The sequence below is a fragment of the Mustela lutreola genome, chromosome 14 (genome assembly GCF_030435805.1).
Source record: "Mustela lutreola isolate mMusLut2 chromosome 14, mMusLut2.pri, whole genome shotgun sequence".
Lineage (NCBI taxonomy): Eukaryota > Metazoa > Chordata > Mammalia > Carnivora > Mustelidae > Mustela > Mustela lutreola.
The window spans coordinates 64,790,998-64,802,268 of record NC_081303.1 but is presented as its reverse complement, the minus strand read 5'-3'; the positions used below and the strand labels follow the sequence as shown (position 1 = coordinate 64,802,268).

Genomic DNA, 11,271 nt, shown 5'->3' with positions numbered 1-11,271 from the left:
AGTTACTGCTTTTCGGGAAGGGCACGTCTCGGGCCGCAAGCGTCTGGAAGCGGGGGTGGCGCTCGGCTCGGATCCGCGGCCCGCGCGCACCCGCTGCCCCCTCGGAGCCCCAGCCGGGCGGGCCTCGGCGGGCCTGGAGTGCGCGGAGCTAGCGCGCACGGCCTTCTCTTGGGCGCGTTAGAAATCTCGGTCTTTGTTCAAGAATTTCTAGCTTTCCTGGCCGCTCTTGCAAGCAACGAGCGCCAGCGGGAAAATTCCCGATCCCTGGGCCAAGCGAGCAGTCCCGGGATGAGTAGACCCGGCCCGAAATGCGGTTTTTGCTCCCCACCACCAGGCCAGCCTCGAGAGGGCTCTTCGTCCTTTGGCTGCTCCTCTTGCACATGAACTTTAAACTTCTCCTGGACTCATGATACCACGTTCCTGATGAAAAGGTGTAAGGACTTCACTGCCCAGGGTAAAGCCCCGCTAGAGTTTCACGGGGAAGATATTCAAGGAGAGGTGGGGGGTGGTGGAGAAAGGGGCGCCTCCTGGGAGCCCCCTAGGAGCATCCCCAGTGCCGCCCCAGGAGCTCCGCGCCCAACGCATTTCCCTCCGGGTACCTCACCTTTGCTGCGCCTTCTGGTCTAGCGGATCCTGGCGGTGCTAAGGCCGAACGGTACTTGAAATCACAGCATTACGGTCCTGGACGATTATTTCCTTCACTTTTTAAACCCCGGGCCCCAGGAGGAGAAATGTGAGGGGGGATTGGGGCAGCGGGCACCTCGAGGGCCTTGTGAGAGGCAGAGTAGCTGCCCAGTGCCTAAAGCACCAATTCCTACCCAGTTCCACCCCCCTTCTCCTCCCCAGCTGAGCTCCTGTACTAGATTCTCCTGAACCGCCAGCTCCGGATTTAAGTGTCTCAAATTCCACGACCTTGGGATGTCCTGGTTACAGAATTTCAATATTTCGGGGGTCAGGAAACTAATTTCCACAGTGAAGGCAAAAGTGAGGTATGGGGAGAATCCTGCTGTTTGGGCAGTGGAGTCTGTGGAATCGTGGAAGAACCCCCCCCCCCCCAAGGCTAGAACCCAAGCAGGTATGCAGGCTGCTCTGCTGAGAAACTGGGGGGCACATTTAAAGACAATAGCTGGCTCACATTCCCTTTTAACTCGAGGTCCCTTCTAGAGCCCTCTACCTCTCTTTTCTCCTTCCTCCACTGGACCACCCTGATCGCTCCCACTCCCCTCCCCACTACACACATTCCTCCAGGAGTTCAGCTTCACTTGGAGGCTGGGAGGTTGACTGGGGCAGGGAATGGCCAGCCTTGCACCCCTGTGCCGTGCCAGGCCAGCAAAGGCTAAATCTGGGGCCTCTACTCTAAAATGGAGGTCTTTTAATGTGCTCAAGTCAATGAGTTAAAATGGGGAAGAAGCTAGCTGGATCAGGGAGCCACTAGGAGCCTTCTCACTCCAGCCAGGGAACTGGGATGTGTCCCAGGCTAGCTGACCTGAGCATCCCTGAGGAAGCACCACTCTCTACAGAAGGACATCCTACCAGACAACCAGCTCTTAACCTGGATGGTGGGCCTGTGAGAAGCCTTGTACCCTGGCCAGAGTTCAGCGCCAAACAGTCCCGCGTGGTCAGGTTTGTGGGCAGTCTGTTTTTAAATCTCGCGAAAGGACTCTATACCAACTCCGGACATTTCGTTTCGAGGAAAGGAGAGCCAAGAGAGGACAGGTCTTCAGCCTTTCAAAAACAAAACAAAACAAAAACCCTTAAATGGCCCATCCCTGTTGCAGTGTGGAAGCAAAAGTGAAGGCAAAAGTGAGGTAAGGGCCGGGAAAGGGAAAGGGCCGCTGGTCTCCTGGCTTCTTGGGAGTGGGGGGCTGCGGAGAGACTCACTGGGCATCACCAGGGGCTTAACTGCAAGGAAGACTGTGTACCTGAGGAGGAGGTTGAGATGCAGTTTTGAGAGCCAGGAGGTCTGAGTTCTGGTTTGGGTTATTGCCTGGGTGTGACCTTGAACAAGTCACCTCCCTGCTCCATGGTTGTTTGGGCACCTTTAAAACTTTCTCAGGCCCAGCCTTTTCAGCTCCAAGGACTGTGATTTGTCTGTCTTTTCCTCCAGGACACTACCTCCTCCACTTAGACATCCTGAGCAAGGGGCGGTTTGTGTTGGAACTGCCTAAAAGTTCCGCTATGGACTTCCGACTTTGAGTGGCCGCCTATGTAAGTACCCACCGTGGCTAAACTGGCCACCTGCCTCACCACCTTCCCCACTCCAAGTCTGGATACTCGCCAGCAAAGGAAAGGCCACGGGCCCACTCTGTGTCCTGAGTCAGAGTGGGGAGGCCATCTGCCCCATGGGCCTAACCGATTCTGTGACCACCTCTGCCTTCTGGCCACACTCAGGGTCGTGGAACACCGGTTCAGTGGCGGGGAAGCAAAGCTTATGGCCAAGGAGGCCTCTGAACTTGAAGCCTATCTCTGCAGCAAGGCGACTCTGAGGTTGCAGGACTTCCCCCAATCCCAAAGCCCTAGTCCCCCACCTCCAGCTGCTGTGACATGCTGTGCCCGGAGCTCGGCTGATCCCCGGCCTTCACGACAGCACGGCCCCAGCAAACCAAGCGGCCTTTACAAACCGTAGTAAACATTTTATTTACAAGTTCATGGCGTCTTAAGTGCAGCTCGTCTTTGCGCCACAACCCCCCCAAGTGCGGGGAGGAACTGTTTCCTCCGACACTTCACAGTGTGAACTGCTCGATGCCAGGGAGAAGTTTTAGCCTGCGCCGGGTCTTCCGGCGGGGGTCCTGAGGCCCCCTGGGCTCTGGGCACCAGCGCGACAGCGACGGGCAGGTGGGACCTTGGGCAAGGTAGCTCCGCTGTGGCGTCTCTGGTCCCAGCCCCACCGCCAACACAAAGCAGGCGCAAAATCCAGCCCACCCTGGGAGGCTGGGGGCGGCACGCGGGCCCCGGGGCCCTGCCTCGTGCAGTCTACAGGCCGCCCAGCGGTGCCTGGGCGGGCTCGGGGCTCTGCGGAGCGCCGCTGAGGGTGGGCTGGGGCGCCGGCAGCAGCTCCGAGGCGCCGCCGCCCCCGCTCCCCAGGCCGCCACCGCCGCCGCCGCCGCCGCCGAGGCTGGCGAAGCTGAAGCCGCCGCTGCCGCCGCCGCTTCCCGCGCTCCCGCCGCCGCTGGCCGGGAGGAGGGCGCCCGCGGCCGAGGCCTTGATGACCGTGGTCTGGTGCAGAGACCGCTCGCCCCCCTCAGTCCGCTCCGTGTCGCTGGGGGCCATGTCCAGAGACTCGGAGTCGCTGCTCTCGCTCTCGGCCTCGCCCTCCGAGCGGCTGAGGCTCCGCTCCTCCTGCTCGCCGTCCGCAGCCGCTCCTCCGCCCGACGGCTTCTCGCCCGCCTCTTTGTCCTTGTCCTTCTGGGCCTGGGCCTCCTTGGAGTGCCGCCACTTCATCCGTCGGTTCTGGAACCACACCTTCACCTGCGCCGCAGCACGTGGGAAGACAAGAAGGGACACCGAGATGAGACGTGGGCTCGCGACGCTCGGCTCGCGCGCAGCCTGGAGCCCGGGGCCCCAGCACCTCTGCCACGGGCCGGGCACTGGGCTCGGCTCAGGCGCCGAGGCAGCCCAGGAAAACAACGTCATCGCCGGGGACCCTCGCCTAGGGAACCCACGAGAACTGTTTCTCAAAATGTAGCCCTCCAGACCGGGTCCTGAAATAACCTGGATGCTTTCCGAAAGGCGGAGTCCTGCACCTCGCCCTCAAACGAAGCGATTTCTGTTCTAAATCAAGGCTTCTTAACCCCATTTGAGCCAGGACTCCCCAAGAATCTGATTAAGTTATGGACCCTTGGCCCAGAAAAAAAAAAAAAAAATACCCAGGATTTTAAGGGTTTGGTGAACCAATGTTAAGAACCCCTCCTCGACTGCCAGCACCCAAGACAAGTTTCTACAAAAGCAATTCTTAAAGAGAAACCGTGGGAAACACAGAGGGAAAAGAGGATTCGAAGAGTTAATCCCACTGGGGTGGGGGCATTGCCGGACCTTCAGTAGAGGAGCATTTCCTTGGCATGTGTGTACTCAGAAGCTGATAAGGACCCTGCCCCTGGCCGGAATGAACTCCTCCTTCTGCAGCCTTAGAATATGCCGGCATTAAACCTGTGCAAAGTGGGGGAAGGGGGTAGGGATGGGGTGGATAATCTATATAAATATATACAGTCCCCTGGGGGACCCAATGCTGTTCACACAAGTCCCAGCTTCCCTTTTAAAAATAACATCCACAGCTGGTGGAAAACGGCTGGGCTCTTCCAGGGTATGTTGGGGAGGGGAGCTGTGTAATGGAGGCCGAAAGACAAGGTGGGGGGGGGCGAGGGGGACCCTAAAGGAGCTATGAAAAGGTACCTGCCTTTGACTTCTGCCCTACTCAGAACATTGAACCCCCAGGGAGCAAAGGTCACCGCTGTGGGGTTTGGAAGAATGGTGACTCTTCTATTTTCAACCCCCCCCCCAAAAAAAGTACAGTTCTTGAATTGGAGAAAAGAAAAAAAAATTGAATTCAGAAATTGAACTCCAACACGACAGATTCGCCATTGTCCTGAAAAAAAAAAAAAAAAATCAAGTAGGCAGAACCTGCTGAAACGCTCTTGGGTGTTTTAAGAAAATCTTTCTTTCTTTCTCTCTCTCACTCCCCTGCCCCCCCCCCCCCGAGATTTTTCTTGAGAGCTTATGCCGTTAGAAAGTCGGCCGGACTGCGGCTGCCGCTGTGTGCACTCCTGGCCCTGCTGGGGCTAAGTCATTCCGTTTGAAATGATGTTTTCACTTCCTCACAAATGGGGATTTCACAATCCAGCGGCAGCAGCAGGAGGAGGAGGGAGGAAGGTCGGGAAGAGAAAAGAAAAAAAAAAAGAAAGAAAGAAACCAACAATCTCTTGACTTTGGATTTTTATCTCTTCTGAAATCAACTGCCTCCTACAGCGAACGGCACTACAGTAGAGTACATAATTATTATCTCCTGCGGCCTATTTGCTTTCTCCGCGGTTCTTTCGCCTGTTGGCCAAAATAAACAGGCTGTACTTGTTGACATACATCTTTGGGGATGGGCTATGCTTTCCATCCTTCTTTCCCTCCCATCCCCCCTCCTCCAGACTCAAGTTTCGATGCCTACAATGTCTCCAGAAATCCAAGACCATGCGTTTCCGCCGCAAACGCGCAGTGGGCCGGGGTGGAGGGAGGCCTGGGGCCAGGCCGCGCTGCTGCTGCCCCCCACCCCGCGAGGGGGCTGGGCGCGGGAGCCCGAGTCGGCTTACCTGGGCGTCCGTGAGGCCTAGCATCGCGGCCAGTTGCTTTCGGTCGGGCTTCGTCACGTACTTCTGGATCTCAAACCTCTTCTCCAGGCCTTTCCTCTGCAGGTTGGAGAAGACCGCCCGCGACCAGGAGCGCTTCCTTTTGTAGGTCTGCGGCATGGTGTCCTTCGTAAGCACGGCGTAGGGACCTGCCGCCGGGCGGTAGCGGGAGCAAGAGAAAGACAGGGGGACCCGTCAGTGCTCCCGTCCGTGCTCTGCGGGCCCGGGACTCGCTGTGCGGCTTGAGGCTGTGTTGCGTGAACAGCGGCCCCCATTCAGAGAGCCCTTCACGCAGACCCGGAATGGACTTTCTAAAAAGGAATCCTACAGCTCTTAAGACTTCAGGCTCAAGGCCGAAAGCGAGGATGGTGTGAAGTCCCGCGTTTCGTCGTTTAATTCCAAAGAAAAAACATAAACCTAACACGTGGGCTTTGGGGCATGCGAAAATGTCCCTTGGGCCTGAAGGATGCGGAGATGACAGCTTTGACTCTCGTGTGTGTACGTGTGTACCTGTGTGTATGTACACGTTCTTGCCAACGTGTTCTTGCCAGACGGAACCTCCTTGGACAAAGTGTCGGAGGTCACCTCCTAACTCTGTGTATGTTAAAAAGCAACACCTCTTGCTGCATTTTCAAGCCACTCTCTGGCGAAAAGACTAGGGAAAGCCCCTTCACCCCACCCCGCCCGCCCACGCACACACCTTCTCTGTACCCCCAGGCCCCCCAACCCCTGCCCCCAGGGAGCCGACGGAAGAGTGAGCTAGCTATCTGAGAACTCTTTCGGTTTCTGTCTCCGGACTTGGTAGCTTCCTGCACCAACTCCAGGATTGGGGCACCGCCGGGGCCACGTGAGGCGTCAGTCCTGAGTCAGTGGACTTGCCCCATTAAGCCGTCGCTCGGGAGGGTTTCCGTACCTGGAAACGTGTCTTGAAACTGATGCTGAACTGAATTCCTCGGGTTCGAGCTTAAGGGACTCAGGATGGCAGAAGCCTCGTTAATGGGATCTAGAGACGCGAAGAACTGCCCGGCGGAGGGCTGCAGGCCCGGGAGGTGCACCCCTGCGGGCCTTCCGCCGGTTAGCAGGGAGGTGAGGTCTGGAGAGGAGGGAAAAGAAGAGCCGGTTACACCTCAGGCAAAATCACACTCTCGGGCTGAGTTGTTCCTCCCATCCCCCTCGATTGGGTTTTCCTGGAGCAAAGTCAGGAGAGACCCTTGTCTCTGCGCCAAAACCCCTCTCTCCCGACAGTGGCCAAGGGGCGATGCGCAAAGTGTTCCTGCGTGGAGCCCATAGGTCCACGTCCACACGTACAGCAAGGAAGGGCTTTGCATAAAACGGCCAAAAGGAAGTCACTTCCAGGTGCCTGGTTAGAATTCCACAGACCTGCCCCCTCCCCCGTGAAGGAGCCCAAACTCTGCCTTCTCTTGGGAGCCGAGACTCTATTTTGTTTATCTACATTCCTTGAGTAGAATTTCACTAGAAATCAGATAAATGCAAGAGAAAGTGTTCCCCAAAAGGGCTTTCCCTCTCCAATTAATATAGTTCTCTCTCTCCATACCAGATTCAAGAGACAGATGATAGTCATTTCAGCAAATATTTAGACCAACGATTTTTATGAATAATGATTCCGTGACGTGCGTTTTTAAAGCATCCCCGGAATTTTTTTTTTTTTTTTAACGCGGAGCAGGTGAGTTTTACACCTATCGTTTCACAGTCTTCTTGAAGTTCATTCTCCTCTCCCTCATTTTACCCGTTTGTCCTTAATTGTGCAAATACTCGAAGGCATCCCAAATGGCCCTGGGACCGGGGAGTGAGTGCGCCAGGGCCGTGGTCAGAGGCCTGCAGCCTCTCGCCGAAGACCTACCTCTCAGCGTGTTGCCTTCCTTGACTTTGGGGTCAAATTCTGCAGACAAAATGCGATCAATTCCAAATTTGAGGTCCTTGCTAGAGGGGGCCGGGGCCGAGCCGCTGTGCGGGGGGTTTGGGGCCACCCGCGCCCCGGAGACCGGGGGCTGCAAGGCGCCAGCCCGGGGTGGAGGCGGAGGCTGCTGCTGCTGAGGCGGCTGTTGCTGCTGCTGTTGCTGCGGGTGATGGTGGTGGTAGGCGGCTGAGAGCGGAGACAGCCGCTGCGGGAAGCCAGCCGGGACTTCGGAGGGCGCCACCACCGGGGTGGGTCGAAGCGGGGATCTGGCGGCCGCTTGGAAAGAGGCGTGCGGGTGAGCCGAGCCCAAGTGCGCGGTGAGGGCGGCGGCCGAGGCCCCCGCCAGACCCTCCGCGGCCGCCCCTGGCTCCCCCACGCCGGCGTGCAGGATGTCTGCGATGCAGAAGGAGGGTTTCTTGACCGCGGCGGGGTCCAAGGGGAAGGCGCAGCCGCCCGGGCCGGCCGAGGAGCAGTAGGCGGCCGACCAGAGGCTGAAGTTGGAGGCGTAGAAGGGAGCCAGCCCGGCGGCGAACATTCTGGCTGGGTGCGCCGAGCTGCCGCCGCGGCCGGGCCAGGCCCGGCCGAGTGGGTGGGTGGGTTCGCGGAGGGAGAACGCTGAGTCCCGGGGCCAGCGGAGGTCCAGCCGGGGACGATCCGCTTTCGCTTCTCCGTCCGCACTGAACACCGGCCAGGGAGCCCTAGCGCCGCCGAGGGAAGAGGCGAGGCCCGGATCCCGGCCGGTCACAGCCTCGGCCCCTGGCCTCACTTTAAAGGCGGCGCAGCGCCCGCGCTCCCCGCGGGCTGGAGGCGAGCGAGGGGCGCTGGAGCAGCTGGGCGGCGGGGGCCGCGGCTCCGCACACGCCGGGGAAGCCGGGGAGACAGGGGCCGGCACCGAAAGAAAACCCAAACAGCTAAGCCCTAAGAGCTAAATTTAAAACAACAACAATAATAATCCGTTAGTTTAAAAAAAAAAAAAAAAAAGTAATAGGAGGGGAAAAAAAAAAAAAAAAAAAAAAAAAAAACTCCTCTCTAAAAACTCCCAAAGTTTTGGCAGGAGCTTCGGAGTCAGACCCAGGGTAGGACCTCGATCCGAGCGCTCATTGGCCATCCTCGTGACCAATGGGAGCGGGGAGTGGAGGGGAATTGGGAAAGAGGGGCGTGGCGCACCGCCTCGGCCACGCCCCGGCCACGCCAAAGTGTTTGCTGCTGCCGCGTGGGCTGAGCGCGGTCCCGCGCGTAACGGCCCGGGCGGCGCCTGCAAGGAATTCTGACCCTCCGCTAACTTCGGCAGCTCCAGACCGACGTCGGACGCGGAGAGCTGGTCCCAGCGCTAGCTTTTCCCCAGAGTGGCTGGTGCTCCCGTGTATTTTCACGGGTGCAAAGCCCGCCTCCAGGAGCACGGGGGCGGCCCCCAGGTTCCCTCCTCCTGACTTCACTCGGGCCTGATTTGTCTTCGCTCTGCCTGTCTCCGGGAAGTCGGTGTCCTCTTCCTTCGTGGGCTGCCGCAGCCGAGCGGCTCCGCTCTGAGCTCTGGCGCGGGAAAGCTGGGGTCCAGAGTGCCCGCCCAGTTTAGCCCTGCGGCTGCCTCGCAGCCTCGGAGACCCTCACGGAGGAGGGGAGGGGCGATCGCCAATTAGCTTCAGTCCAAGCTGTCACCCAGCGACAATTTGGACGAGTAATTTTTCAAACAAAATAAGATGGATGTCTCCGAACCTCTCCCTTGGACGCAGCCAAACCCTCTCCCGAGCCTCAGGCGACAACCAAACAGGCCGCCCTCCGAAACCCGGGAAAGCGGCACGCGCGTCCCCTCCTCTGCTGCACCTTGTAGGAAATGTCACCCTCCCAGCTCCACCACATCCCCAGATCACGTGGGGCCCATTGTTTTGCAAGTGCCCACAAGAGCACATTTCCTTGGGGTTAAATACTACTTTCAATTCAGTGACTGTTTCCCCAGGAACCCCTTGGGCCTGGTCGCAGAAGAAGTTGCAGTGGAGACCGACGCCGTGCCTTCGTGCTTTGGGTCCTTAGAGCGCAGGGTGGATGTAGTGGGGTTTTCTGCAACATCAACATCTCTATTTTAAGAATTCGTTCTCTTTTAAATTACGGATTTCCCCACCCCTCTCCCAAATAAACCACAGGCCACCCAGATGAGCTCTTCTTGCACATTTTCAGGAAGAAAATAAAATAATAGCAATAATGAAACCACTTAATCTTTTGTTTTCGATTGCCCTAATAAGCATCTCTTAATGGAACTTCTGTGCTTCTGCCGCATGTCTCCCTCCCCCCAAGAGACTTTTAATACAATTGCATCAAAGGTTCTGTGACATTTCTTATTTCACTTCGTCCCAAAGAGGTCTTATCAAATCAACCCAGGAAGGCAACTGAATTTGCCATACCTAGGTCAAATTCAGGATTTGGGCTGCTTAAATTTATTTCTAGTGGTTTCTGGCCTCTTGTGGCAGATGCTGACATTTTAAGCTTTTGACTTTCTCCAGGAAAGTAAGAGATCAATCACTTCTTTGTGGCAGCCCCGGGACACGCCTGTCCCCTACCGGTGCTTCCATCAGCTCCCTGTCTTTCTCCGTCTCTAGGTCGCTTTTTCACTGAAGGGTTTTCGTGACTTGCAGGGACAAAGGTGTTATTTCCAGAGAAAATCTGAAGTGGTTGGCTCGCCTGAGGACACTGGCATGGGGGTAAGAGATCCAGGAAGACCAGACCCCTTTCTAGCCAGAGGCAAAGGAGTGACAGGTATAAGGCCGCCCTTCTTCAAGTGCCCCAGTGGGGGCGTTGCAGACAGGGGCAGAGACTGTCGCAGGACTCTGCTGGAAGGGTGAGGCCTTCACAGCTCCCAGGGACAGTCACCTTCGCGAGTGGCTGTGAGAACGGGCATAAATCCCCTTTTCTTCTTTTTTCTAGTGTCACTTCTAATTCCAGTTTGACTGCAAACATTCAATCAGCAGCGCCTAAGTTCAAACTCAAGGTTCTGAAGGAGGCATGTTTAGGCCTCACCCCTGCCTTCCGCCCCCGAATAAGACGCATCTCTCGGGGATGGGCGCGGCGTTTAGTCTAGGCGGAACGCGGACCCTCTGGGTGTCCCGAGGCATCCACGACCCGTTTCTGTAGCATTTCAAGGCCGGAAGCCAGGGGCAGGCGGAGCGGAGCCGAGACCCTGGAGCAGGACTCTCCTGCGGACTCCTAGCCTCTCTGCGCGCTCCTCCTCTGTGTCCCCGAAAGGCCAGGGCTTGGTTCTAAATTGCAACTTCTTGTGCGCCCCCTGCTCTTCCCGGCCCTCGGTTCCTTTGCAACCGTGCTGGCGCCACCCGGGCCACCTGGAGGGAAAGGCCAAAAAGGAAACCTGTGGAAGGACCCTCTGCTTCCCCCACCGCCCCCACCCCCGACACACACCCCTTCCCCAGGATCAGGTGTCAAGGCTTCGGGCCCCTCGCCCTCTGCTGAGCCCGCTGACTCCCCTCCTCCTGACTACCCACCCCCCAGAACCAAGAAAGCAGCAGGAAGCCCCGGGCTCGCCGGAGTTCAGGTCATCTCCTGTTTTTTGATGGGCTCAAACTCGTACTAAATGAGCGGATGTGCCTGCGAGATTGGTCTCAAAATAGAAGCGGCGTTAGTATTTTAGGATACTGCAGAAATCCTTATTTCTTCCGGAGAAAAACTCTATAATGACTCCTAGCACTTCCCCTTTCAATATTTGTGCAACTTTATCTCCACCGACAAGTTGCTCGGGTGACGCAAATCCGCCCTTGTGTATTACAACTACCAAAATAAATGCACGGAAATCAATTCCCTTCTAGCAATGAAAATATAAATATACAGCTGCGACTTTCCCCTTTAATCTTTGCTTTCCGAGCGGCTCCGAGCTGTGGCGAAATGAACTGGTCCAGAGCAATTGAGAGGGGCGGGGAGGCCCTGGGGGCAAAGAGGCGAGGGCTTCCCGGGGCCTGGTAGCCACGAGGCTCCCCGCTCCAGCAGGCGCCGAGAGCGCCTCACTTCTCTGCATCAACTTGA

At 57.3% G+C, this 11,271-nt stretch overlaps 1 protein-coding gene across 1 annotated transcript; it reads right to left on the bottom strand.

Annotated features, from left to right (window-relative positions):
* Window positions 1-2,612: 2,612 nt before the first annotated feature.
* HLX (H2.0 like homeobox) lies at window positions 2,613-8,162 on the bottom strand. The gene is made up of 4 exons (XM_059146342.1): window positions 7,192-8,162; window positions 6,244-6,423; window positions 5,295-5,479; window positions 2,613-3,468 (listed from the first exon to the last, which is right to left on the bottom strand). Exons 1-4 carry the CDS (start codon window positions 7,781-7,783, stop codon window positions 2,974-2,976), a joined length of 1,452 nt encoding a protein of 483 aa, XP_059002325.1. The 5' UTR covers window positions 7,784-8,162; the 3' UTR covers window positions 2,613-2,973.
* Between the last annotated feature and the right edge of the window lie 3,109 nt (window positions 8,163-11,271).

Bases quoted from the DNA above. Each gene is read 5' to 3' on its own strand.
- HLX (XM_059146342.1), bottom strand. From the start codon at position 7,783: ATGTTCGCCGCCGGGCTGGCTCCCTTCTACGCCTCCAACTTCAGCCTC. The intron at 6,424-7,191 runs GTAGGTCTTCGG...CCTCCTCTCCAG, and splicing joins GGAAGGCAACACGCTGAGAG to ACCTCACCTCCCTGCTAACC. The intron at 3,469-5,294 runs GTAAGCCGACTC...GCTGCGGCGCAG, and splicing joins TAGGCCTCACGGACGCCCAG to GTGAAGGTGTGGTTCCAGAA.